Raw genomic sequence first — 27,913 nt, 5'->3', positions numbered from 1 at the left:
ATGTATGTGACGAATGTGCCAAGAGCACACCCCTGAGTGCAGTCTTTGAACATTTGAATCTTTCAAGGTGACCACCGAAAGATGACTCAATTGCAGCCCAAACCTCTAAGACTATAATAGCATCTATCCACCTACATGTGTCTTTGGTATTCTTTGGATTTATAAATGTGTCATACCTGCAGACTAAACAAATTATTTGTCATCCCTGCAAAATATAGGTATCTACTATGTTACAATATCTGCTTTTATATGGTGCATTATTAGTTCTAGCTTAACCTGTCACCAGAGTTTTTGTAATCTGCAATAAAGAGTTTTAAGAAGCCATACTGAGAGGGGCCTTTGACCAGTGGCGGCTGGTGACATTTGAAAGTGGTAGGGTGCGTAAACGTTGGGTATGACTTTCATGTATTGATTCATTATGAAGGGCTTTAGAATAGTAAGACCTGTGTTGTGCGCCACAGTTCAGAAAGTTGATTTACTGCCTGGCGTCTGCCTTCTGCGAGGCGGGGCAGGCAGCCTGGGACATACAGCCCAGAAATAAATACATTGATTTGTTTAGAGATACAAACGTATTTCTAAATACATCGATCTATTTAATATTTGAACAGGAATGTGAAGGAAATAAATTCAGGGGGGCGCAGCCCCAGGGCCCAATAAAGAATCCGCCCCTGACTCCACCCACTTCTCTCTCCTTTTTAAGGAGGGACCATCCTTGGCGATGATAGCAAACCACTGCCTAACCCCCAGAAATGAATGGGATCCCTGAAGCATAAAGGGCTTGCCTCACACAAAACAGGCCTTCCTTGACTCCGCTGGTTGCCAAGGCAACTGCGTGCTGGATCAAAGAAATAACAGCAGGGTCAAAGAGCAGACACTAATAATGGAATGTGCAGGGGATTCTCATCAGGCAAATTCACCACACACTTACACTTGTATATTTCTTGGGGTGCCCTCTGGAAGTGTAGCAGAGGGTATCAAATATTCATTGGGCTATGTCTGCCTCTTTTGCTGACTCCTTCTCAGATTGGCACACAGGCAAGGTAGGCAACAAATCAGGCCAGCACAGCATGAAGGACCTTCAGGGTTTCTTTCCTAGAAAGGAGTAAATGGACAACATACACTTCCACATTCTGGACTCCTCAAAAGTAGCACCTAGTTGAAAATAGGATCGAACTTTAGAAATAGCTGTTCACAAGGTGGAGGAAAGCTCCAGTTGATATGTCCAAATTGAGGCTGCGGGAGAAACCATTTAAAGTCAGTTTATCCTCAAGATCAAAGGGCCCACCCAGTCAGCTTGACTGTAGTCCCCCCCCTCTGAATGGAACCTGGGAAGGGCCTCTGTCCAGAATGCAATGAGGTGTTCGGTGCCTATGTGCAGATGACCCACAAGCCTACCAGAAGGCTGCTCTGGAAACATTGTGCAATCCTTTCAGACAACCCTGTAAATCAAAGGACAGCTGAGGAAGATGTGGGGATAGGGGTGACTTATGGAGGCAAAATGTTCCTCCATCTTGCAAGCGTCATCCTGACAAAATAAAAATGTTTTCCAATGGTTCTGGGTAACTCCAACAACAGGTGTACTGAGAGTCTCCTTGAAGGATTTACCATGTGCACATGTTTTGAACATCCTTATCAGTTATTTCAAAAAAGTTATGCTCTTAGTGTTCACAAACCTAAATATAATAACAGGTAGATCCCCATCAACCTGAAGCCTCTAGATTTGATTTACAATAGGAGACCAGGAAGCAGTTCTGGTGGGTGCAGCTATGAGCCCCAAAACTACAAACAAGCTTCCAAAGGCCAGGAAGGGAGCTCCCTTGATATTACATAGCGAGGAGGCCAGGTGTGGCCTCCGCTCTCAAGGTAAATCAAAGGAGTGACCCTTTAGAGCACAGATTTTCAGTATGAATGATCCATTGAGATCAGGGCCACACAAAATATTGTCAAAGTTAAAAGCCCGGGTTCACAAAGGATACGTGGTCGAGTTGGCACAGCTGCACATAGGGCTTTAAGTGGACTGGGTCCCTCTGGGTCTCAGACCCGGTAGTAATTAAAAATGGACATTGAAACGGGTTTCTATTGAGTTCTAATTTCATGCCCTTAACTATAATGGCATGAGCACTGATCGATTTCGGAACAGAAATATAAAAATTGTTAAGGTAATCCATGTCAGTGATTTTCTTCCTATTTCACATTTTACTTAATATTATATCCCCTTAGAGTCTGCGGTGGCTCCTCCGCTATGGCAGAGGAGCGTCGCCCCCTCCCCACCCGCTGAGAGCCACCTCAGAGAAACTGAAAAAATAAAATGATAAATTGGTTTTATTATCATTTTATTTTTCCCTGTTTCCCTCTAGAGCCAGCCAAGTCTGGGCGGGTCGGGGCTTGGCTGTTGTCACAGCCAGCTGGGGAGGAGTAGTGCTCATGACGGTTTGGCCAGCTATTTTAGGCCGGCCAAACCGCCAGGCTCACTTAGGTTTCTCCAACTCGACCTGTGCTGCACAGCCGGGCTGGAGAAACAGCACAGACTCCCAGGCACTGCCTGAGTAGCAAACCGAGCCTCTCAGACCAATCCTGGCGCTGCTCTCATGCTATTGAGAGCAGTGCCAGGATTGGGTGGAGAGCCTGTGCTGTTGTCCCTGGGACTGCTGGGACAGTATCGGGAGAGAAGAGGAGCACCGAGGTGGCCGGCAACGTCAGACCAGACATGTTTTAAAAAAAATTATAATTATCCTAATCCCCCGTCCCGTCCCCCCCTTCTTGAGTTTTGCGACTGCTGCCACTGCTTAGAGTGTAAAGTGTTTCCAGGATGTTGCGTTTCTGTATTATTTTTCCATGTGGCATATTACGCTTGTAAAGCGCATACTTTGACCTGGGTCACCTGCAGGTGTTTATAAGGGGTCACGATTGAGATCCCTGGAGTTGACGCTAAATGCATTGACTCGCAGTACCCATCAGTGGGTCATCACGGGGCTCAGAATACATGTGGGCATCCAATCCTTGGTCTCTCTGCAGAGTGCACATGCGTAAGTCATGTTGAATTCAGTCTCTTAAATTCAGAATTGAAACTTTTTCAACACTCATTATTTACAAGAAAATCATTGTTGTTGCTCATTTATCTTACACAGCTAACAACCATTGGCTGGTTTTAGGTGTATGGCAGTCTGATGCACACTCTGAATATCTCAGAAATGTAGTCAACCTGTTTAAGCCATGAATCCAATTACATAGGCCACACCCCTTTTTGGAAATCTCTCCCCTCACACACAGGCACATCTTTAATCTTACTTAAGGCCCTGGCTGCAAAGGTTGTGGGGATCTTTGTCCCGGCAGTCACATTGGGCATCACGCAGAAATCCTCACTGCCGGGGTCTGCTTTTTTCAACGCTAAAAGCATGTGATAGCCAGAAATGTTGTCCTCTGCTAAGATCACAAGTTCTTTTTAGTACATCAATATGTGCCACGACAAACACACAGTGAGTGGGTAGCATTTAATATTTTTTATTTCTTATGTTTGATTTTTTTCTTTTTCTTCCTGGGTTTGTATTTATAGCTATAACCAGATGAGGAAGGAGAGTTGTTAATGGTGGGTGAATCATGTGGAATAGATCTGGTTATAATTTGTTGATGTTTTGTCTTTCTTTCTGTATTAAAGCCTAAAAGACATAACAATCCATATGTTTAAAAAAATCTTTTGCTGCAGTGGAACTCATTAACAACAAACAGGTGTTTAGATCTCTGCTTTGCCTTTTATTGTGAACAGAGCTTTTTCTTCTTGTACAGATTAACCGCTTCTGACACAATTCAAACATTTTTGGTCGAAGCCTACCAGACAACACAGCTGTCCAGTTGCGAAAAGATATCTTATGGGCTTTCTGAAATCTTCTGTGGGAATGCATTCCGCCCATTGCTTACCATTAGCTTTGCGGTGCATAATTACGCAATAGGAGCTATAGGGGGAAAGAAGCGCCAGGCCGCCCCCCACTCAGTACATTATAAACAACAATTGGCCTGATCCACAATACACCCAGGACTAGAACTAAGACACTAGCGGGGTTTCCAATCCTTTCTAATCCCCTAGAGTGTGTTCGCTATCACTACTCTAAGTGTCCTGGTGTATCAAATTTAAGAATGTCATTAAACCATCATAACAAATCCCACCCAGAGATGACCAGAAAAAGTGTGAGAAAGGAGAGAAAGCACCTCACGGTAGTAACGCCAAGGGGGGTTTCTGGCTAGTGCTCGCCAGCATACCCACTTATCATAGGCTACTCTCTCTCCATATAGAAAACAGAAGTGTGTGTATATTCTTTTTAAAGGAAACTCAAACCAAGTGAAGTAAGAAAAGATAGTGAAGCTCAAATGTAAGTAAATTATCAGTGCCTAGAGTTTTCATGAGTGCCCATTGGACCCCTGTGAGAATATAGAAATATAATCCTCACCATTAAAAACCGGTGAAGTTTACTGGCTCAACTTAGCTTTATTAGGTGCTGTAAGCTTCCCTAATTAAAAATGGTTTCATTCAAACCATAATCATTTCTTTAAAGCCAACCTGTTTCGTTGCTAAACCATCATGCAACTTCTTCAGGGCTGTTGGGGTTCCAAATATCAACTTCAGGTGAGATTCACCTAAAACCTATGATGGTATGACAAAGAACACAAAGAAAGCCATATGTAAAAGCCAACTGTCTTCTATAGAGACATACTGTAATGAAAAGCTTGCTTTGAACAGAATACATAGAAACCCATGTTTACCAATTAGTTGCGAAGTCTCCTTGTACCTGCAACCATCTCAGATAGGTACACGTGTCCTCCGATCACGTGTCCATAGGTGCATAATCCAGTTTGTCTTTCTGTTTGCTGGCTTTATTTGATTTAGCCGGTACAGCATGTCTCCATCTGTCCTGTGCAGCAAAGCTTGCTCATCATTGATCCTTGTATTCTCCCACTTGTCTTTGCTTTCTGTAAACAGGCCTTTACATTTTGTTATTATCTTGTCACATTTTCTGTGCGTTCACAGATAGAGGTCAAATGTCAGGCTCTTTCTTGAAAGGGGGGCTTGGTGTTTACTTTTCTTTCTCTGATTTGAAAGTGAGAAGATTTATGTGACAATCTTGCTGGGTACTAGGAAAGAAAACATTTTTTTTCTAGCACACAGCAAAATCTAAATGTCTGTAAATGAACTGTGCAAATATTTCTCAATATATCAGAATTGGTAAAGCTCGAATGAAAAACATTTATTTGTAATTCGGAAGTGTAATGGAAACAGATATTTTAATATGACCGAAACAAATCCGTACACTAGGGGACGCCAATTCCACACACTGTCGTTTGTGCGCTGTATAATTATATTGATAAAATTGTATGTGCCAATGTAATGGCCATTGTACTATACACCACTCCACCATAAACCACTCCACAACACTCTACTAGATGACATTGTACTCCACAACACTCCACTCCACACCATGCCACTATACACTACTTCACTTTAGGCCACTCTGTCACTCCATGCCACTTTACTCCACTCCACTCTATATTAAGTTACTTGACTCTACACCACTCCACTCTACGATACTTTACTCTACTCTGTGCTCCTCAACTGGCTTTCCACTCTGACACTGTACTTTGCTCCACTCTACGCCACTCCACTCTGCTTCACTGTACCCCACTCTGACACTCTACTCCTCTTTACTACAGTCCACCCCACTATATACCACTCCACTCTATGCCACTTTGCCCTATGCCACTCCATGCCTCTCTACGACACTCCACTCTGACACTTTATTCCACTCCACTCTGCTCTGTGCCACTCTGCTCTGTGCCACTCTGCTCTGTGCCACTCTGCTCTGTGCCACTCTCCTCTATGCCACTCTCCTCTATGCCACTCTCCTCTGTGCCACTCCATTCTACACCTCTCTCCTCTTTGACACAAACACATAATCTTTCTTCAATTTCCAAAATCTGCAAAGGTCTTTTAATATATGGTTGTGGGCTGACATGCACATAGTCCTTGTTACCAAGACCATCATATTCTAGCGCCTTTTGTCTGCGGCCTCCGCTCAAGACAGGGTTTGCAGTGCAGAGCAAAAAGCATTGCTTCCCATGGGCTGGCCAGCAAGAATTGCAACATATTTTCTTATCCTTTTTAATGCCATTCGGTCCTCCAAAAATTATGTTGCTGACATCTTGTACCTGCCCCTAAAGTTCAGATCAAATAAACATAAAATACGCCCACCGCCCAGGTTGGCCCACTCTGTCGGAAGCCGGTATGGATACGCCCCATGAAGCTGTTTCTAATCCGAACATAGTACTGTCACATGCTCATATTATAACTATAAATGGTATTTATGTAGTTCTTTCAACCCCAAACAAGGCATTGAAGCTCTTTGCGGCAAGAAGCCAAGATTAATATCTGATGGCCTTGTAGAAATTAGGTCCATGATTGAAAAGTAAGCATAGGAAAACATGATGCTACAAAGCCCTCAAGTTTGCCTGATCCGTACGTGAGCAGCTCATCCAGTGTCGGATTTTGCTTTGCATGCTTGGAGTTGTAGTCCAGTATTCCATTGTAAAATCTGGATGGCATGTACCGAAATGCAAAGTAAACAAGCATTTGCAATGCATTCAGTCTCGCATTTGTGCAAATTAGAGCTATTGTATGACGATGTTTTTTACTTATGTTTTTTTGTTTGCAGTGGAGTGATCATTTAGAGAAACAGAGTGCATGCTATACCATATTATAAGCTTTCACAGCAGCTGTAACAGTAGTGTATGGACTCATAGACATTGAGAGAACGGATCAAGAAGTGTTTCCTCAGGAACCCTTAGGAAAGGTCGAGAGGTTGATGCACTCAGGGCCTCCAAAGGTGCTTTCAGGACACTGAAGCAAGGGAAAGAAGAGGGTGCATTGAGGGACAATGAAGGGACAGTGAGGGAATTGGGAAAGGAAGGCACAGTCAAGGACATGGAGGAAGGAGAGCAGAGCGTGCCCTCAATGACCCAGAGGAAAAGGAGTAAGGATGGTCAGTCATCTTAGTCAGTGAAACCGAGGGAAGAGGAGACATGGCGCACTTCAGATGTACCTATAGTACTGGGCTCCTGAAACATGTTACATGGGATCTGATTACTTCAAAGTATAGAAACCTGACCTAAGATAACCCTGTGCACTTCTCATTTCTCAGGGGAGTGCCAGTTTGCTGGACTGTTTAACATAAACAGTCTGTGTTTGCCAGTTGTGGTTTTACACATATTGACATAAAATATATTGTGCTATGGAGCTTGGAACAGAGCAAGGTGGGGGACTGTTGGTCAGCACACTGCTCGCTGCAGAATACAGGGGTATGAGCCAGGGGAAAGAGGGGAGAGGTTCACAGGATGAGAAAGGAAAGGACTGAATGAGAAATGTATGAATCTAGTGAGTGAAAGAAGGAAAGGGGAACAGGGGAGATGAAAAGGGGAGGTGGCGGGAGGGAGGCATCACAGAGGAAGAGAGGGAAGAAAGAAGGGATGAGATAAAGGAGCAATAAGGGAAAAGAGGGGAGGAAGTAACAACGGATAAAAAGGAGTGACAGGAAGAGTGAGAGCAAGGTGGAAGGGAGGAACAGAGCGAGCGAGGGACGGTGAGAGTAGAAGGGAATGAAGGAAAGAGGGAAGGACTTGGGTGAAGACAGACATGCATGAATAGTGTAAGAAATAGAAACCCAGCTAGAGACTGGAAAATCTAGTGAATGTATGGGCGGGAGAAGGGGTCGATGGACGTAGAAATGAAATTAATGAATTACTGAAAAGGTTTATACTGCACAGCAAACTAAACACTGTCAGGTTCCCGGTAAGAAGACCCAGCCCTGTGGTGGTGGTGGCAGGGTTAGCAGAACGCGTAGCACATTCTCGACCCTCCTGCCACACCACAATACCTCATATGCAATCACTCTGGCAGCATGATGTTGTGGTGAAAGAGAATGTCGCGTCACAATGCCAAATCGCTGAAATTAGAATTTAAAGGTGTTAGGCACTGGTCAATCGAAGGAGCAGGCCAGGAGGACACCACATAAGTTAAAGGGATGGTGAGCTGTTGATGATTGGAAAGCCAGAGACTGACGATCTAGTGAATTGGTCAGCGGGAGAAGGAGTAGATGAATACAGAAATGAATGAATTACTGCAAAAAAAAAAATAGACTGTTTTTAAAAGTTGAGTTGGGCGAGCCACGCAGAACAAAAGAAAGATGCGCAGCTGCCATTGTGAAAGATAAAGCGCAGCATGGCGCGCTGCAAAAAAACAGAAAGAGAGGATGTTTTAAATGTAGAGTTGGGCGAGCTGCGCAGAATAAAAGAAAAGCGCACGGCCACCATGTTAAAGATAAAGGGGCCAATTATGATATCAGGCGGAAAGCCTCTGCCCAACACTGACTTAAAATCGGGATCGACCAACTCGTGGGCGGCGGTTCTGCCCGCCCGATTACGATGCGACCGAACCCTGTTCAGTCGGATTACCATTGTTTCCTATGAGAGCTTGTGTTCAGCCCGATAACCGGCCGTAACACTGGCTCCTATGGGGAAATGGGGTGTGTGTGTGTAAAACCCTGCACCTTGTCGTGGACAGCCCATTGTTCCAGCCGCACAGTGCAGGGTTTTACAGGGGGTCCCTTAGGTACCCCTTCGGCCCCCAACCGGAGGCTGCAGGATGAAGAGGGCCCTGCTAGGGGCCCATAAAGACACTTTACAACAGCTTTTTTATCTGAAGGCCAGCACAGAAAGGCTGTTGGAAACTGACATCGTAATCCAGAGGAAGGAAACACTGTCCATAGGGGTGTACAATGCGGTTCCAACCGACACGGATACTCCGATAGACAGCAGGAACAAAATCGGAATAACTGCGCGGTTTATGTTCCGACCGCAAACACCGTAATCGGTTGCTCGGTATGTAAACCAAGCATGCCGGTGGGAAGGGTTCTGACGCAGTCGAGGAAATTCCGACTGTCTGAAGGAAGCTTTCCGCCCAACATCGTTATTGGCCCAGAAGTGCGGTGTGCCACACTGCAAAACTAATACATAGAATGTTAGCTTGCACGCACTCTTACTGAGCAGGGCACACTAAGCAACTGAAACAAATTAAAAACACACCTCAAATTACATGAACAATGTGTTGGAAGTGCGGTCAGGGAAGTGCGTAGCTCTCGTGCCTGCAATGCCAGCTACGACGAAAAAGTCATTAACAAAAGAGTGCTCAGAAACTTTAAATAAAAGTACAGAGTAAGGTCACATGCAACAGGGGCAGTCCCCATGGAAGGTTACAACAGTAGAAAAGATGGGACTAAGGAGGGATTATTAAACAAATTAACCAAAGAAAAATAAGCATTTCCAAAAGACAGTCACAGGACCCAGTTAAAAGCTCCGGTGGAAGATGGGCGGAGCTTAAATCCCATATTGTGGATACACCAGGTGTCAAAGAGACAGCGCGTGCGCTGCCTAGGGAAGACCGAAAAACATGGACTGGGTGAGCTTCTCACAAATGGACCTGTGAACCTTTAGAGTTTTGACATAACCCCTAGAGCGAAGCATGCAGTGAATTTTTAAATGCGGAGTCAGTTCTTTGATTACACAGAGGTTATTATAGTGAGCACCACGACTGTGCTCCTAATATCAAACACTCAAAAACATAATGCCCTTTCACAGTAGAACTCAATCACTACTAGTGTCTCTTCTCTTTAGCTTAACCCTCGCACATAGTTAATTTAATTCATTTTTGCAGTGCTGTATAGTGCAAACCGTGGGTATCAGAACGCTTTACGTGAGCACCAGATTACAATACACACGGCCTGCCTCATTATCGTTCTCATTTGTGTTTTATTTTAGGCAAGGGGAGATTGTCTTTTGCCAAGTATCACAGGATGTTGAGCTGACCCAAACACTGAAACATAGTTCCCCAGTTGCAATGTTGGCAACTCTGGCCCTTAGGTCACATGTCCTCCCAGTTTAACTACAACAAGGGCACCCAATATGCCCCCAAGGAAACTTGGGTAATTACAGTAGATACTAGAAGGTCCTCTGAATTGCAGGTCCGCAGCCCTGGATGAGATCCTTTCCTTCTTCATGGACTGCAGTTTTTTCTGGACAGGAGGCCTGCTTCAGCTTTCCCTTGACAACCAGTTTACTTTAAAATCCAACCTGGCAGCATCCTCCTGGGCAGTCGGGTGACTCGAGACCCACATAGGGCCCTGAACAGGAATCTCTCCACCTACTATCAGTTCCCCTCAAAGCCTCTTGTAGTAACTATGCACATGACGTCAAGGATTTTGCAGGAACTTAAGTTGCACTCTTGCTTCTTAATTCACGAATGTTTGAAATGGCAAATGCCCCCAGTAGAAGCATGGAGTTGATAGACTCAGCCGGGGACTAGCTGACACTTCATTGGAAGAGTTTATATCTTCTCAGAACATACACTGTATAAAGCCCAGATATGTAGAGCCACACGATTATCCCAAATTTAATTTTCTGAGCCTTATGAAACATAAGGAGAGGTTCAACATACCTGCGGTAATCAGGGAGGGAATTCTAACTGGAACGAACAACGTGTCGTAAAAAAGCACACAGACTAGCGAGTTTTTGCACATGAATGTGCCTCACTTGCAGTGTAAAATATTGTCAGATTTCATAAATAGGTGACTGAAGCAGAATTTAACCATAATAGACCATAGATAATTACAGTTTCCCTGATCAAATATTTTTTGTGGCTCACTCAGTAAGCAGAAGCAGATATATGTGGTTTAATTTAGACAATTAGAACATTGGAATGTTGGGAGCTCCATTGAAAACAATGGAGTGCTCCGGGCTTATAATGGCTGGTATAAGCCCGGAGCACCAACATTCCAATGTGTCTTTGTTCACAGCTCTGGCTGTGAACAAAGACTTCAGGGAGCCGGAGGGGAATTGAATCCCCTCGCGCTCCCTGAAGGCTTCGTTTTGTTAGAACATTCTGCCCTCTAGTGGCAGAATGTTCTAATAGCCTTATAGCCCTTCGTAGGAGGGCTATACCGGCTTTTAAAGTCCCGCTGCTGTTGTTAAAGTCCCTCGCCTTCGGCTCGGGCCTTTAACGCTGCAGCGGGCCTTTAACAGCCGGTATAGCCCGCTACGGCGGGCTATAAGGCTATATTAAAACCTCATGACTATTCCACACAACATCTCTACTTGGGATAAAGTCCTGTTGTTCATAATGGATGATTTATGGAGTAATCTTGCCACAGTTTAATTTGTGCCAGTGGTTGTTATATTAATTTGTATAGCGCACTAATCACCTGAGAGGGTATCCAGGCAGCGGGTGGCAGTCAGAAGGCACCAGCACACACTTTTGGGGATTAGGACTTATCTTTCAGCACCAGATTTTGATCCAGAACCAAAGAGAATTGTCAAAAGCAAAAAAAGAGATGGAAGAGATCATACAAGAGTGAGATAAATAGGCAAGAAGTGCAGGGTAGATGAAGAAAGAGGCATCAAATTAAGACTTTGTATCCTTGGTATTCGTCAACCTCAGCAGTCGGGTGTGATGGGTTTCTACGAAAACCTTTAGGCTCTTCAGAATCTTTCTGTTGGTCTATCCGTCTGTCTGGCTGTAATTATGAGTTGATCCTGCCAAGTCTATCGGAGGGTGTTTTAGAGCAATATTTTGCGCTGTTGTTCCTAAAAGACATTGACGTTATTATGAGGCAGGTCTTCCTGTTCCTTGCATAAAGGAGTAATTTTTGCTTCTCCTGTGGTCTACTGTGCAACACCCTATTACTATGATTTGTAGAGTATTCAAATTCTGGTTCTACAATGTAGGTTAAGAAAACACCATTGTCCTGATTAGAATCGGGGATGACGAAGTTCAACAGGGCAACTTGCTCAACCATTGAAGACTATTCTGCCAGTTAAGAAAAGAACACATTACCTCAATCTGATAAATTGACAGACTTTTTTTCCGGGTTCCAATGCCGCTAATCACATGCTTCTCAGTATTACAATAAGCAAGACAGAACTTCAGGAAGCTAATAGCACACAAAATTAAAATTGTTGATGTTTGGGGCAGATTGACTCCCTTGAGCGCCTGCGATGCGGTGACCAGTCATTTCCTCCACACCACATGACTCTTTTGCGAGATTTGACCCATCACTATCCGACCTAGATACATTGATTTCATTCAGGGGTCACCAGGGGTCGCAGCTTGCCACTTGCAACCCCTGCCACTTCTTTTGTGTCCCCTGACCTCAGATGTGGCAAAATCAGTACCTGGATACAGCAGCAGCTCGTCCTTATGGACGACAGTGGAGTTCCTTCTTGTTTTCTGTCAATTTTAATTACACAGATAGTGAATAGAATATAACATTGTTCGCTATTAAGGTAATAAAAATGGAGTACTATTTGCTGGAATATGACCTTCCCTGGCAGCTTTATAAAGGTGTATGTGAGTGAAAGGGAAGGTTATACATTGGCCTGATTGTTGCAAAATAGCCATGAACTGATGAAACAAAGAGGCACCAGACCTGGCTGGTTGGTCATTGGGCATGGACCACTGCGTGGCCCTAAAGGCCCCCATTCATCCAGAGGTTTGATGTAGAAGCGCCTCAAGAAATGGGGTGGGTGGGATGTACTACAGCAGACTTGGGGTGGATGTGCAGAAGGAGCGAAGTGTGCAGTACTGAATGTGAACTTGACTGCTTTCCTGCATTAGAGGGACACGGAAGATGCATAGGACAGGATTGAGCAAAACCAAAGGGGATGATGGACGGAGTGTTGAACATTGCAAGCACTCCACCCCAGTCAACTGATCTGGGTTTAATCCATCATCATTCTTTAGCTCACTCCGCCACCGCAGTTCAGACATGGCCATATGCAAATCAGTCTGACCCTGTGCCTCATGGGAACAGTCCAGCCCGAACAGGATTGAAGCGGAGGGCATTGTAGCACTGGGCAATGTTATATTTTCCTCAGACTTTGATTATGTGTCAAAAATGTAAATAAATGTGAAATACTCTTTTGTTAATGCCAACAAAAAAGGTTCCTGTAAGAGGAAGAAAGAACAAGAGGTCATGATGGTTTTGCTTTTGAATTTTTAAAAATTGTGTACTGTCACTGCTGAACCCACTAGCTGCCCTGTTTATGGAAGTTGAAGCCCACTTGAGCGCCTTGCATGAAGTGTTCAGGTATGGGCATAGTAAGTCGAGTATTAGTAAATATTTGAAATTTAGCAGAGAAAATGTATACGTTTAATTTGCCCTCGTTCTGGGTTTTCATACAAAATGGTGATTGTTAGTAGTAAAAATCCGTTGCTTTTGTCTTGTTCCTCATAGAAAGACAAGTTCTGCGTGTACGAAGAGTATTGCAGCAACCACGAGAAGGCGCTCAGACTTCTAATGGAACTGAACAAAATCACGGAGGTGCGAGCTTTCCTGTTGGTAAGTGATGTTAACATGACTGTGTCTTGAGCTTTCTCGGGGTCATTGGTTTACTATGTTCACTGCTTGGACAGTGTTCTTGAAAGTGTTTTTTCACCTTATTCCAGTTACCTACAGTTAAGCCGTGGGGTAGTGTGCTCTACCAATACTCTTGAGTGGGTGTATCATTTTGAGTTTGATTGAGGGGGCACCTGGGCTACATTTGCCACTGCCCAATAGTCTCCTTGTTTTGAAATGCAGCTTCGGGCACGCGTCAGGCTAGGAGCAATGGTGAATCTCCACAGATGCAGTCTATGAATCATGTTGCTGGGCCTTTGGAGTTGGAAGATTTATCCTGTTTTTCTTAATCCAGATGTGTGTCGTAGTCTATATTCTCAACAAGGAGCTAAAGAGGGAATTACGTGCCAGATCACCCGCCAATCATCATACATTCAAATATCAAAAGAACTGGCACTGCTAGGCACTCATCAACTTTTTATATATAAAGGATTGGTATGAGGAGATATTCTTATCTTCACCCAAACTCAGATGCTTGTTTATACAATCTGACCTAATCCCTTGTGCCTATTTGATTGGCGATCCGCGATCTTTGCCCGCCCGCACTTCAATTACCCCCTGCCAGATTACAATAGCGGGGGTACAGCGGCGGACGGAAAGACCGTCCGCCGCTTTACCGCAGGCAGGCAATCGTGGTACTGGGCCTTAATATGGCGGCACCGCTCGCCATATTAGGATATGTGCGGATTTTGGCCTTTCCATGGCGGTGATGCCGCCATGAAAAGGCATGCAGGCTTTGGCTGTGGGGGCCCGTTGCGGGCCCCTTGTGTGTTGGGGGGTGCACATGGGGGGTACGCATTCGCATACTCAAGGTGGCAGGCACCACGCGGTTCATGTCACTTTGTACATGCCAATGCACAACGTGCATGTTCAACATTGTGGCGGGTGCTGCTTACAGCACCGCCTGCCACAATGTTGAATATCCGGGATGCGACCGCCAGGTTGGCGGTCGCATCCAAATTGCTATTGCTGGACCGCTGCACCCCTGGCGGTCGGTCCCGTTTACCGGTACCGCCATCGTAATAGGCCCCTGGGTCTTAGTCTTAAATTATAATTCCATAATATCTTAACGGGACACAATAAATTGTCATGTTCACTAATCAGCACAGCCAGACTGAAGATCTCTTTACACTGCCGACAACATAAAACCAGCATCACTTATAAATACAACGATCTCTCAAAGACGTTTGTCAATCGCACTCTGGCTTTGAGTTTCATCCCGTTCACTGTGATCACGACAAAATGCTAGAAATAGTAACGAGGCTCGAAGGTGAATGGGAAGTTTAACGAGTTTCGAGTCTCGGCATCACCTTATCATCTGGGCAAATCACTAAATCTCCCCTGCATTAAAAAAATAAATGATTGTCAACCTGTGTGATTTAACTGGTACTCATGTAAAACGCCCTAATACCCTCCAGTTGGGTCCAGTTTGCACTATTTAAAAATGTAAAAACAAAGAAATAGTTGATCAGTCACAGTAGGAGGAGCGAACGGACACTAATTAAGTTAAATCAATCTGCACTTGGTCCATGCTCCACACAAAGACAAGGAACTGATGCAGGAAGTGATGCTTCGTATGCACTGCCGGATGAGCAGGCAGCAAAGAAGAGTGATAATGATGCCAACGAATAGTTAGTAATAGGCAAACTAAAAGAGTTTTTAAAAAAAAGTTAAAAATACAGCAGATCGTGGCCAAGTGACAGAGCACAAAAAAGAAAAAAAAAGTCTTGTCACAGTCAAAAGACTGCCCGAACTATTGGTTTTGCCAACAATTATTTAAAATGACTGATCCCTTAAGGGGCTTCTGCAATGGGCTGGCTTCAGATGTTTGTGGAAGTCTATTGAGTTGTCGCTTTGGAGCGGTGCGGGGCGGTCCTCCCGTGTATCCCACTGTGTAGACATTTCAGCAGTCTGTGTCCAGAGGGGGTAAGTGACCCCCCCCCAAGGATGCTTTGGAAGCCAAAGGAAACATATGAAAAAAAAATGGAAAATTTAACTATGCACAAAAGATGAACACTGACCGATAATGCCCAGGCTCTTATTGGACAAACCTTACAATAACAGCGCCCAGAAGACACTCTGCTTGCACAGAAGCACTGACCAACTCCCGATTGAACAAACATTGCCCCATAGGAAATAAGTGTGAATGTAACTTTTCACAGCACGCGCATACTCTGATACTGTGTTATTTTCCCAAATCCTTACTCCAAAAGGTGCTCCTGGTCGCGTACTCACTTTTCTTACACTTTTTAGCTGAGAAGTCACTCAGGCAGTAGCACAGCATGGATGTCATGGCCCCTTTGAATTATATTGGGGTAGTACAGAACATCAGTCATCAGGCATCCATCACTGTGAGCCTTGGTGCCACTGCACCTGCAGCACAAGTGGTTGCCACCTCCCTGGACTCGGGGAGTGTTTAAGTCGTTTCCTTAATTATGGTGAAGTACTGCCTGCTTATTTACTCCTACCTTCCTGTGACTGATCAGAAATATTTCCCCACAGAGAAACAACCTGCCTTTGTTTCTGTACTTGATATTTACGTCATATCAGTCAAAAAAATATTTTTTAAAGACCCTTTGGAGGACTCCGAAAATGCGGAGCTGGCGGTTGTAGTGCTTAAGATTTGAAGGTAAGCTGTGCAGAACAGTTCTGAGGGGAGGCAGGTTTTACTGTTTCCATGTTTCTACTTAATCAGATGAAATTACAAGTGTTTACAAAGTCAGTGTTCGTGGGTGACTCGTTAAATATAGAATTCGATTTATAGCACAGTAGAAATGGAGAAAGAGGACTGTGTGCAAATGTTAGCAGAAACATTTTTTATTTTAAAAAATCCGAATCTGCCTTGCAGTAGCTCAGCTCATTATATGTCCAACACTTCTTCTTTTGAGCTTCCTGTTCCTGTTATAGGCTACTCCACTGAATTAGGAGTTACTGATTTCAGTTTGTAACAGCTTTATTAGGTCCTCTTGGTAGTATTTGTTATAATAGCTTTGTAGAGCTTTTTTATCTAAGTGCTTTAAAGAAAAAGGTGTAACATTTTCAAAGTTCTTTTAGCAAAATGCTTTAAAGGGTATGTTGATGAGAAGGCAATCACAACTGTTATAAATGGGCCATGCTGCTTTTGGTTGCCACTGTTCATAAGAGTCTATTCACAATGGCATTTTGGAGTAAGTAAAGTATTAACCCTGAGGTACTCTTTTAGGTACTCTTAGATGCCTTTGTGAAACTGGAATAAAATGGTGATATTCAGGGAAGTGGTCTTTGCACTTCTACTAATGGAGTTGGATATTTTGAGGCGGAGTCAAAAAGGTTTGATTTTGTGAATATTTGGCTTGGTGTCTGAGAAATCAACAATACATTGTGCAGCTGATGGCGCACAAGCTTATATTAGGTGGTAAATGCTGATGAAGTAAAGGCCATGTTGGGGCCTATTGAGAATCCGTACCGGGATGAATATTATCTTTAATGATACAACATGAGTGTTGTGGGATGCAAAGGAATTGAAGAGCAGGAGGACAGTCTAGCTTCTATTGTAGAGCTCTTCAGTAACAAAGATGCTCCTAACAGACAGAATACAGTTGGAAGAAAAATTGCCCCAAGGTATGATGGCAGCATCTGATTGGGCATATGTAAAAATCACAGGTGTTAAAGGAAGACGACACACACAGAGAGAGAGAGAGAGAGAGAGAGAGAGATCATCATGTCCTGGTTCTGTTTCCTATCTTTAACTCAATCCCTTAATATATACAGCCAACATTTGGCCCTGATGGTACCACACAGGAAGGTGTTCATGGACCTTCATCTCTAGACCTGCTCTGGAGCACAGCATGTTTTTGCTACTTTGGATGGGTAACACTTTTTGGCGGTCCACTTCTGAAGAAAGCAAATCGTTCTGAAATGCCATGCATGGCCCAGTTTGAGTCAGCATGGTGTATAAATTATAACTTCATTTATTTTTTTGTTTTTTTGTAGTGTTTAGGAATGGTTATTTAGGTCTTCTCTCTGAGTACCTGTTTTAGTTGTTGTGTGTTGCATCCACTGCGTGTTTTGCTGCCTGTACAATATTGGCAGGGACCCACTTTATCCAAATAAGCCGTGGTCTTGCTCCAAAAGGAACAGTCTACACTGAACTATCAGGACAGGTCTCTTTTGAATAAGGTTTGTGATTAATTCAAACGGCCCGTCCATCATGTTGATCCTCCCTAAGTAGGAGGGGATAGCGAGATGTAGGTCCTGATTTCAATGTGCAAACCTCTCAGCTGCACCACACTGATGACGTCCCCAGGGTTGAACCCTTTCTGGGAGTATTTGTTTCCATTCACAATGGACCTTGCCTGGAAGTTTGCTCTGTCCTGTCCCTGATGGGTACAGTCAAAACTAATTTTGCATATGGTTGGTCCCCGTCTGTTATGGCGCAGATGAGCTAAAATGATGACCAGGAATTCATCTAAGAGTGATCAGTGTGCTGAGGTTACGTCAAGCATTTCATTAATCAGTTTGTTTGTGCTATGTTTTTTAGAATAATGCAGAATCTTCATGGTGATTGTTTAAACTCACTCCTGCTTTGTTCCAAATGTACTGAGTGAGTTCTGTTGAATGAGATTGATTTTGTGATCATCTTTGCGTACCTTCATGCTTCATTGATTGGGAAAGTATTGTATAACATTGAATTCTGGTGTGCTCTTTGAGTTTACTGGGACAGAACCAAGTATTACCTTCTTCTGACCAACATTTAGTCACTGATGATGTCATGGATGAAAGATAAGCTGCTCTCCAAACCACCAAAGTTAGATTGACAACCTCGGTTTCTCATTACTACTCCTTACAAAGAGGTGTCTTTTTTTTTTTTACTGAATGTCAGTGCGCACTCCACTAGAGGCAAGAAAATTACCACTGAATTCTTTAGGCAGGATACCTATTGGAGAACGAGCAGCAGTGGGTCTACAGGGGCCTCTTTGTGAGCATTCAGCAAGCTCTACAATGTTGAAGATTTCTCATGAGGTGATGCACAATTTGGCTAACCATCCTTAAGTCATTGGCTGATGCTGCCGTTTATCCTTTTCCCGCTAGTCTGTTAGGTTTCTGTGGACTCTGTCCTCAATTTAGAAATAAGTGTGAGCCATTGTTAGAAATGGGGTTTCTGGTTGGCTAGGGTATGCCCCTAAGCTAGGTAGACCCCAACACTCTAGTCAGGGCAAGTTAGTTACACGCCAAAGATAACCTGTGCTCACCCTATGGTAGCTTCGCGCAGAGCAGGCAGGCTTATCATCTGAGGCAATGTGTAAAGCTTTTGTGCAACACACTCACACAGCAACACAATGAATATGTCACAAAAGAGACTTCTCACAGGATTATATAAAAATATGTAATATATTGTACATAAAACTAAACCAAAATGACATGAAGCATAAATACTGTGCATACTATTAAAATACTCAGATACTACTCGTTAACTGGAACAAGGCAAGAATTAAAAACGGCATACATCAGTAAATTCTTAGGGCATGTAATGCAGAAGAAAAGCACAGCATTGACCGTAAGTAAACATGGACACCTGAACCCCTGCACTCCTATTACCATGGTTACTTTTATCACCATAGCCAGACTGAAATAAGTGCAATGTCAAACAAAACATAGGGCACAGGAGAATCCCTGCATCTTCTAAACATTATATGGTAATTTCTGTGAAGTGTCACAAAAGTACTTTGTCAATTACTTGGTCCTTCGTGCCATGGCGCTAAACTTCATGTGCACACAAAAGACATGGGGTCAGAGCCCCGGTGCTTATACTGAAAAACGTCTTTGATTAAGGGGTAACTTCAAAGGAACCCTTAGAAGTGCGCAACGATTCCTTTCAGCCCAGCCCTGACTCCAGACGATCAGTAGTGGGTAAATTATCCCTTTGTGTAAGGGCATGAAACAACCTATACAAATGTTAAGTGTAAACCACCTCTCCCTGTACCAGCCCAGGAAGACTATCCGTATACAGATGAATGCAAATGTGTCCTCATCACGCCCTGGCCTTCCTGAGTTGTGGCTGTCTAGAAAGTATGCACAAAGTATAGCTGTCACCCAGCCCAGACGTGTATTGGAGTCGGGTTGCAAAGCACAAAAATAGTCATAAGCACTGAGAAATGCCTGTTTTCTAAAAGCGGCATTTCTAAAATAGTTATGTAAAATTCAACTACACCAGTAAGTAGTATTTATCACCACTATTCTAAACATGCCAAACATGGCAATACCACTCTTTTTTTGATCAGGAATTATCATTTTAAAGTATATGATGGAATTCTCAATGCTAGCCTATGAGAGGAGAAGGCTTCACAACAGAGAAAAATGAAGTAGGCTGTTTTTCACTACCAGGGTATGCCATACAATAAAGGCACATGTCCTACCTTTTACTTACACAGCACCCTGCCCATAGGACTACCTAGGGCCTACCTTAGGGGTGACCTATGTGTAATAAAAAGGGAGCTTAAGGCTTGGCAAATAGTTTTAAATGCCAAGTCAACGTGGCAGTGAACTGCGAACACAGGCCCTGCAGTTGCAGGCCTGAGGAAGGTTTAAAAGGCTACTTCTGTGGTTAGTACAAATAGTGTTGCAGGCCCACTAGTAGCTTTTAATTTACATGCCATGGGTAAACCACTTTACAAGGGACGTATAAGTAAATCAGATATGCCAAACAGATTTTAACTAATCCTACCATGTTTAAAGGAGAGAGAGCACATGAACTTTAGCACTGAATAGCAGTGGTAAAGTGCCCAGAGTCCTAAAATCAACAGGAAAAATAGGTGAAGGAAGGCAACACTTTTGGGGTTAACCCTGAAAAACGGGCCAGGTACAACAGCTAAGAATTAGGATTATGTTAAAATTCAGTTTTTAGTTATTCCAAGTGCTTAGTCCCTTTTCTCTTATCACTGTTTGCCTACCCTCAGCCAATTATCTGCGTACTCATGCACGTGTGATAGTGGTGCAAACCTTTGTAATACAACGTTTGCTAATCTGTTTCTGGTCCTGTTGATGGGTGTCATGGTACCCCTCAGATTGGAAATGGGAGAGCCCGCCAGCTAAAAGTTGTCCTCAATGTAAATGTCAGCCAAAACTAGAAAATTTGGAAATCCATTAATTATTTGTTTTGTAGCTTGTAGAGTCGATATCTTTACCTGATGCAGTAAAGGGGTATCTTTTGGAAAAGCAATATTAAATGCGAATCCTGCTCCGTGGAGACAACAAGACTTTTTCGGATTCTGCCGGCTTCCCTAATTTTCCTGATTGTGGTCAGACAATTCTGCTAGGCCTCTTGACAGAAAACAACTCGAACCGGTTGAAGGCTAGCCAGTAGGTTTGGGAAGAAAGCAGGGTGTGTTGGCAGTTATGGTTAGCTGCATTTTGACAAATGACCTCTTGGGTTAAACTATTCTGTTGGCTCCTGAGCTGCCATTCAAATATGTTAGTTTTCACCCCAGACACTTCTAGCTTTGAATATCAGTCAAAAATAAGACTATTCTTTTCATTTGTTATGTAGGACCAGAAATCACCGTTGGATTGGCCCTTGATGTCCAGTTTTACAGCGAAGGACTTTGCTAAATGTATTACAAACTGTTCGGCCTTCTTTTCTATGTTTCTAAATAGCTGTTTTATTACTTCTGTAAAAATAGTAACACAAATGTTATGATGTGTGCGTGTTTAATGAAAAATAAGATATTTTTTATGAACAACATATCAAAATATATACATATTAAGATGTGTCAAGTAAAAAAAAAAAAAAATCACTAGTGTGAAAAGTAAGTCATAAGTATATCCTCAACATGCTCTCTATGACCTTAAATAGTATTATTCTTGCATTTAATATGAGCATTGAGCCAGTTTCCTATTTTTTCTAGAGTTGCATGCTCCTTGGAGGCAGAAAGACGACTGACATTCCCTTAGAGGGATATCTGCTGACTCCGATACAGAGAATATGCAAATACCCACTTCTTCTGAAGGTAATTAATACAATAACATTCTGCTTCTCATAACTCCTTCCTTGCTTCAGAAAAATTCTAATGATTTGTAACACGACCAGCAAAAACGCATGCCACCATCATAAACAGACAAACTGAATAACTGGTCCATCAAGGGAACTTGCAGATGTTTGTTTTTAGATCTGTTTCCACTTACAAAGCACATTTGAACTCGCACTTACAATGAAAAAGAATACGGTGGGGGACGGGGGGAGAATGTTGTCACTGACCAAACAATACGCAACCTGTAAACTGAAAACAGAACATTTTATAATAGTGAATGTAACAAGAACAAGGATACAGGCAAACTCCTCTATGCAGATTGATCTAAGACCATATTGGAATACCAAACACTGGAAATGTGCTACCCGTCGATTACTGAATGGTTCTCCTACCTTAAAATGTGTGCATCACTTGCCCTGTAGCTATGAGATTTCTCGAAAGGTTTCTGAATCTTTGGAATCTTTCACTCGCTATGTACACAGGTTCTCCATTAGCACACAGCATTCCATTGTTAATCCTATCTTCTAAAAGTCAACTTTTATAAATGTGCGGCAGCTTGAGGAATCCTAGTGATCTACACCCAAAACAATCTGCTGAGTTTGTCTATGAGAACCATGAATGTCCCTCTGGTTTTGGATCTGGGGCTGACCTCGCAGCCTAAGCTTAGCTAAGACCTCTTACGTACTGGGCTAGAACATGGACTTCACCTGAATTGAAATGTTATAGAGAAGCTCTGGGTGAAGCTGTATCAGATGGATGGACACAGTAAAGGGTGGTACAACAGCATATCTGATCTTTTAGGGATAATGGATCTTAAGAATGTGTTGGTGGCATCAGAAGTGATTAGGCAGGAGACAACATGAACTGTGAAATCCACCTATTGGAACAGGCTTAATTCAGCCTGCCGGAGCAGCAAAGCCATCGGCAGGAGCTTAAAGTACCTCTTGAAGTTAAAGAGTGATCCCATGGTTGAACGTTATTTAGACAAGAATTAGCATCTAATCCTAAAAACACTTTACATTCAAATTTCGTTTGGGTACAGTCTAAGTAGCTTTATTTACTCGCTTATGGGGAAGTCTCTACACAAGACTGGTTCCTCTTTAATTGTCAGGACTGTATTTTCTGTTCTCCTGTCCCTTGTAGGATATCCCGAGGCACAAGTGGTTCTCAAAAATACTGTATAATTATGTGCAGGGCATTCCTGAGAATATGATGGTAATGTGCAAATCTGACACTAATACTCTGATCACCTTAGCCATTTGGTACTTTTATTTGCTGCTTCAGGGTTTTGTTGCGGCTCACTTACATTTAGATCTTAAAGTTGATAACAATGAACGTTTGATTACCTGCATATAACGGTCTTTTAGATCATGCGATTTTATATAATAAAGTTGGTTGCTATGTTTGTGCTCGAATGGGTATTTTATGTGAACTTGAGGTGACCAGATTTTGAGAAGCAAAAACTGGAACAGGACAGAAATAAAAGTAGGACTAAAGCCTTTACTTCGTGTGTGTGTGTGTGTGTGTGTGTGTACGCGCACATTTACAAGGCAACATTTAATATTAGCTTTGACAGCACCTCCACCCTGTCTCCCTTCTACTGGGAGTATGCAGCCGGCCACCTCCTGTGTTGCCATGCCAACAGATACATTACTTTTCTTTCAGTCTTCAGAGGCACCTGAGAAAGGAGAGCATACATTTCAGTTCTGCTTTGCTGAATCGCCTGGCCTTTGTCCCAAAAACAGGGACATGTATTTAAAATGGAGAAACATGTCAGGTCACCGAAAACCGGGACCGTTCGGGGAAAACCAGGATGTCTGGTCACCCTATCTGAACTAAACCTATTTGACTGACTTCCACCGCTAAACGGTAGTTAGAGGGCAGAGTCCTCAGTGCCGGTGAAACAGGAGTCACTCAAGTAGGAGCTACGTTTTTTTAATTTATGGAGCTTTAGTTAACGCCAAAGCCCCTGTCAAGGTCCCATCCTCCGTCCACCTGCAATTACTGCCCAGCCCTCACCTAGCCGTAGACTCAACACTCCCTGCACCATCACATACTCACCGCATCCTCCCACAACATTCTACAACCCACTCAGCCCATGCATCTACAGACACCGCGCATCACTGAAGTCTGTTCTGTCCATTTTCCATATCCCATCTAAATTCCTACATTCTACAACATAGTTCACAGTGACACTAGATCCGGGTTTTTCTCATAGTACAGGCAAGTGTGAATAATTTCCTTCAGTACTCTCCCGCCTCTTTTCAGCAATTCTGTTCAGGATTATAGGAATTATTGCACCAAGGTAAGCCGAGCCTGCCCCCAGAAATTGCCTGTCTACCCATGCAACTGAGTGCCCTAAATCTAAAATCTGGCTTAGTTATCTACATTGAGTGCCCAACAAGATCATGTTACATTCCTTGCTAGTCTGAGATTCTGGTGCATCTATGGGTCTGTAATGCCACCACTAGGGAGTGCAAGATTAAAATACCCTTGTCCACAGATGCAATAGGGCCTAGAGTCCAATCCTGGAAATATCTTTGAGGGTTCATGTTTCATATGCGGAAAGGTCTTAGAATCCTAAATACACATGAAACTATAGGAAGGACAGTAACAAACCACCCAGTAAGTAGAGGCAATAAATTGTTTCCGTTTTGTAACAAGTGGCACCAGGGGCATTTTAAGCCTTTGAATATGTGATCCAGTTTCAGCTCTTTCATGCCCTCTTTGACCAGGTCACTGACCGTGCACAGGAACACGCGTCTACATCTAATATTCATGGATAGTGATGACGTCTGTTTTCAATTTTGCAACACAACAGCAGCTCTCGAATATTAATGCGAATAATCTCTGTGACGCCCTCCCATTTTTTCTCATATTTGAGGTCCTGTTTTGATCTAAAAGTAACTTTTTTAAGGATGTCGCATGAAACGTAAACAACTTTTCTCTCCAAAATGTCTGTAATAGACTCTCACACATCACCCGCATTAAAAATAAATGATAGGAAAACCGTATTAATAAAAATCTGTTTAAGAATTATTGAAGGTCATCAGGGCAAGACTGCAGAAGAGAGTTGGCTCTGTGGGGTGCGGGGGCTGGTAGGCTGGGGCCCTGGGCCACAGCCCACTTAGACCATGCCTTAAACGTCTCTGCGTGGCACACCATAGATCCAGTAATAGCTGAATTAAATTGAATAGTGTTTGAGGTGACTTTTAATAAAATCTGATTAGTAGGATACCCGATTTTTGGAAAAAGCTGTCTTTTTACCTTGTAGTCTGTCAAATAATACTTTCTAAGGCTCAGGATAGTAGGTAACCCGCCCGTTAGTCGGTTTGAGCATAATTAACATTTTGCATAATTATCGATTTGCATAATTACCTTTTCAGATAATTAACATTTAAAATCACCTGCGTTTCGCCTCATTAACATTTTAGATAATTAACCAGGGTCGCTGGGCCACTGGAAGTGAAGAGTCCTTGAGTGTCTAATTCAGTGGTCTGCATTTACACAGCATGGTGACAAAAAGCCTCTTTGGAAGCATTGTAAATATTTCTGAGTTGACAAACTAAATTGAAAAACACAACTTCATCAGCTAAAACCCCTGCCTACTCCTAGCTCAGAGTCGGAATGGAACAGAAAATAGTCCTGGGCACCAAAATAAGCCGTTCCTATCATCGAATCAGATGGCTAAAAAAGCACCCACATTTGCAAACCGAGGCAGTTTTCAACTTGTAAGGACAGGCTGTATAGGGGGGTTGCAGGGCATGGAGGAGACGGCATGTATTTGTGCTTTCTGCAGGCAATGTTTGTGGTAATATCAGGGTAATCAATAGTAAAAACCAGCGAACTGGACCAAATCACAGGCCCAGAGACAGACAAAAAACCGGCCCACACACTGACCTCATACTTATATATTTGTTGCGAGGGGAGGTGAATTTTACTTTCCACTCTATCTTCTTTTTAGGCATTGTCTTAATGAGGAACTTTATCAAATGTCAATGTATAATTAGAATGACATATCCTTGTATGCATTTATTTGTTAAAACCCACTAAAAAGTCAATCAAAATAAAATACATTATAAACAATCTTTTTTTTTTTATTAAAAAAACCCCAAAAAGATTGCTTATGTTGCTATAATTTTTGCCTCAATTAGAACTTCAAATCCAGATGGTGGATTAAATGCCTAAATTCATGCCACGACGGGGTCTCCCTTGATTTGTATTGCTAAGGACTTCTTCGCCTCGCAGAATGTCAGCACATGGAGCGCACACCCTTCCAATTAATGCCAAGTATCCCTGGACCAACCACCATGAGGTTTGTAACCTCTGTCTCTCCCCTGAGTATGCATTCCAGTGTAAAAAGACTTTGAGGTACTGGAGCCATAGGTGCTGGGCACACCTAAAAATGCAGTGTGGGGCATTGTTGCACACCACAGACATTTTCTGAGAACATGACCCGCTTGATGTTGGAGAGGAGGAGGCGGGACCCTCTAGCACATCAGCAGCTCAACACATGCCCAGTTCTGAGTTATCCTCAAGTGCCTCTGAGGAAGAAGTGCTGACTTTCCAATACTCTGCACTGATCTCACAACACCTTAAAGAGGAAGTCTAATGGATTTCCTCTTTCATTTGGTGGAAATCAGTTCAGATCAGTGTGTACTAGCGGTAATCGAACAGGGGCACTGCCTTTAAATTCACCACCTTACTCAACACCACCGATGCAATGGGCCCTCAGTCATTATCACCTCACTATTTTACAAGATAACCGGAAGTCCATGGGCTCCTTCTAAAAAGTGCCATTCTGCCAGTACACCCACACCAATGGAGACAGGACATCTACTTAGCATATTTGTTGGGCCTGTCAACCTTAGGGTGGTCTCCCTCCCTATAGGTCATCCCTAAGGTAGGCTTAAGTAGCCTATAGGGCAGGGTGCATTATAATTAAAAGACTGTACATGTACTTTTAAGCTTTATATGTCCTGGTAGTGAAAAATATTTACATTCATTTTTCAATATTTTGAGGCCTTTCCCATAGGATAACATTAGTTTGCATTATTATATTTAATTAGTGCTAACTTTTGATAGGGAGCAGGTAAAGATTTCATATTTGGTGTCTGAGAAATATAATTTAAAGATCTCTTTAATGGCTGCATTTTAAGTTACAATTTTATAAATACCACTTTTAGAATGTTGGCATTTTTCTGCCCTAACTATTTGGTGCCAGCAGCCGATCCCTTTGTCACATGACCAGGCGTAGTTGACATTTGGACTTTGTTTATGCCTCCCAGACAGCCACATAGTGAAGGGATTAGGTGTTCCTGGATGGAAAATCATGACAGGATGGCATGGAGCTGGGCACAGCCCCACTTGCTAATCAGTAGGCTGTGTCCTGCCTTCACGCAAAGGAGTGGCACCACTGCAATGTTCATACTGCTAGGTTGGAGCCAGAGCATGGGAGGCAAGAAACTTCAAGCACTTCAAAGTAAATTCTCTCACTTCAAAAATATCAGCAGGTATAAAAATAGGACCCTCAGACCCACTCTTTAGTTCACTTTCTGGACCTGTGGAAGGGCTCTGAAGACTGCTTACTGCAATGGCCTGCTGCGTACTTCAGAAGACTGCTTTGCTCCACCTGGAAAGACTGCTCTGCTGCATGAAGCCTGCCTTGAACCATTAGAGGCTTGCCCTGCTGCTTGAACTCTGTTCCACTTCCTTCACCCAGGACTACCAGAGTGACTCCAAGGGTTAGTTGGCTGGCGGATATAAAAATATGGCACTCAGACCCCCTTTTCAGTACATTTTCTGGGCCTACAGAAGGACTCTGAGGACTACCTGCTGATGTGGCCTGCTGTGTACTTCAGTTCACTGCTTTGCTCCACCTAGAAAGACAGCTCTGTTGGCTGAAGCCTACCTTGTACCCTCCAAGGCCTTCCCTGCTGCTTGAGCCGTGTTCCACTTCTTGAACCCAGTACTACCAGTGTGACTCCAAGGGCTAGTTGGCTGGTCCTGATCATAGCCTCAGGGACAAAGCTTAAAACCATCTTGAACCCACACCTGATTGAGTCCTAACACCCCCAAGTTGTTCCCTCCAGTGCTGGACACTTGGTGATGGTGTTAAAGGTTCTCAGATATCCAAAATTGGGACTTAGAACATTTTTGGGCAAAAAATTGCTCTGAGAACCGAGTGGAGATCGGGTTAAGCTACGTTCATCTCTGCTGCAGCAAATCCTATTCTGCGGTCCTTTACAGAAGGGGTATCCGGCCTCTCAGAGTCCTCATCGGCTGCAACCTCCAGCCTTGTCCCACTGGACATTTTCGACTTCTAAAAAAGAGACTGTCTGAATGTGTAAATCTTCATTGTGACGTCATCCAGCAGCTACCTGACAACGATGCCTACTCCACGGACCCCGCCTGTAGCCT

General features: G+C 43.3%; 1 protein-coding gene across 1 annotated transcript in view; it reads left to right on the top strand.

Moving 5' to 3' along the window:
* PREX1 (phosphatidylinositol-3,4,5-trisphosphate dependent Rac exchange factor 1) overlaps nt 1-27,913 on the top strand; it is an 824,667-nt gene that overhangs the window by 343,605 nt on the left and 453,149 nt on the right. Inside the window, exons 5-6 of the mRNA XM_085619426.1 lie at nt 13,326-13,430; nt 21,371-21,472. Of these exons, the coding sequence (XP_085475552.1) occupies nt 13,326-13,430; nt 21,371-21,472 (207 nt within the window). The remainder of the gene's footprint in view (nt 1-13,325; nt 13,431-21,370; nt 21,473-27,913) is intronic.

Source organism: Triturus cristatus, chromosome 7 (genome assembly GCF_964204655.1).
Source record: "Triturus cristatus chromosome 7, aTriCri1.1, whole genome shotgun sequence".
Classification (NCBI taxonomy): domain Eukaryota; kingdom Metazoa; phylum Chordata; class Amphibia; order Caudata; family Salamandridae; genus Triturus; species Triturus cristatus.
This window is presented reverse-complemented; position numbering and strand designations above follow the sequence as displayed.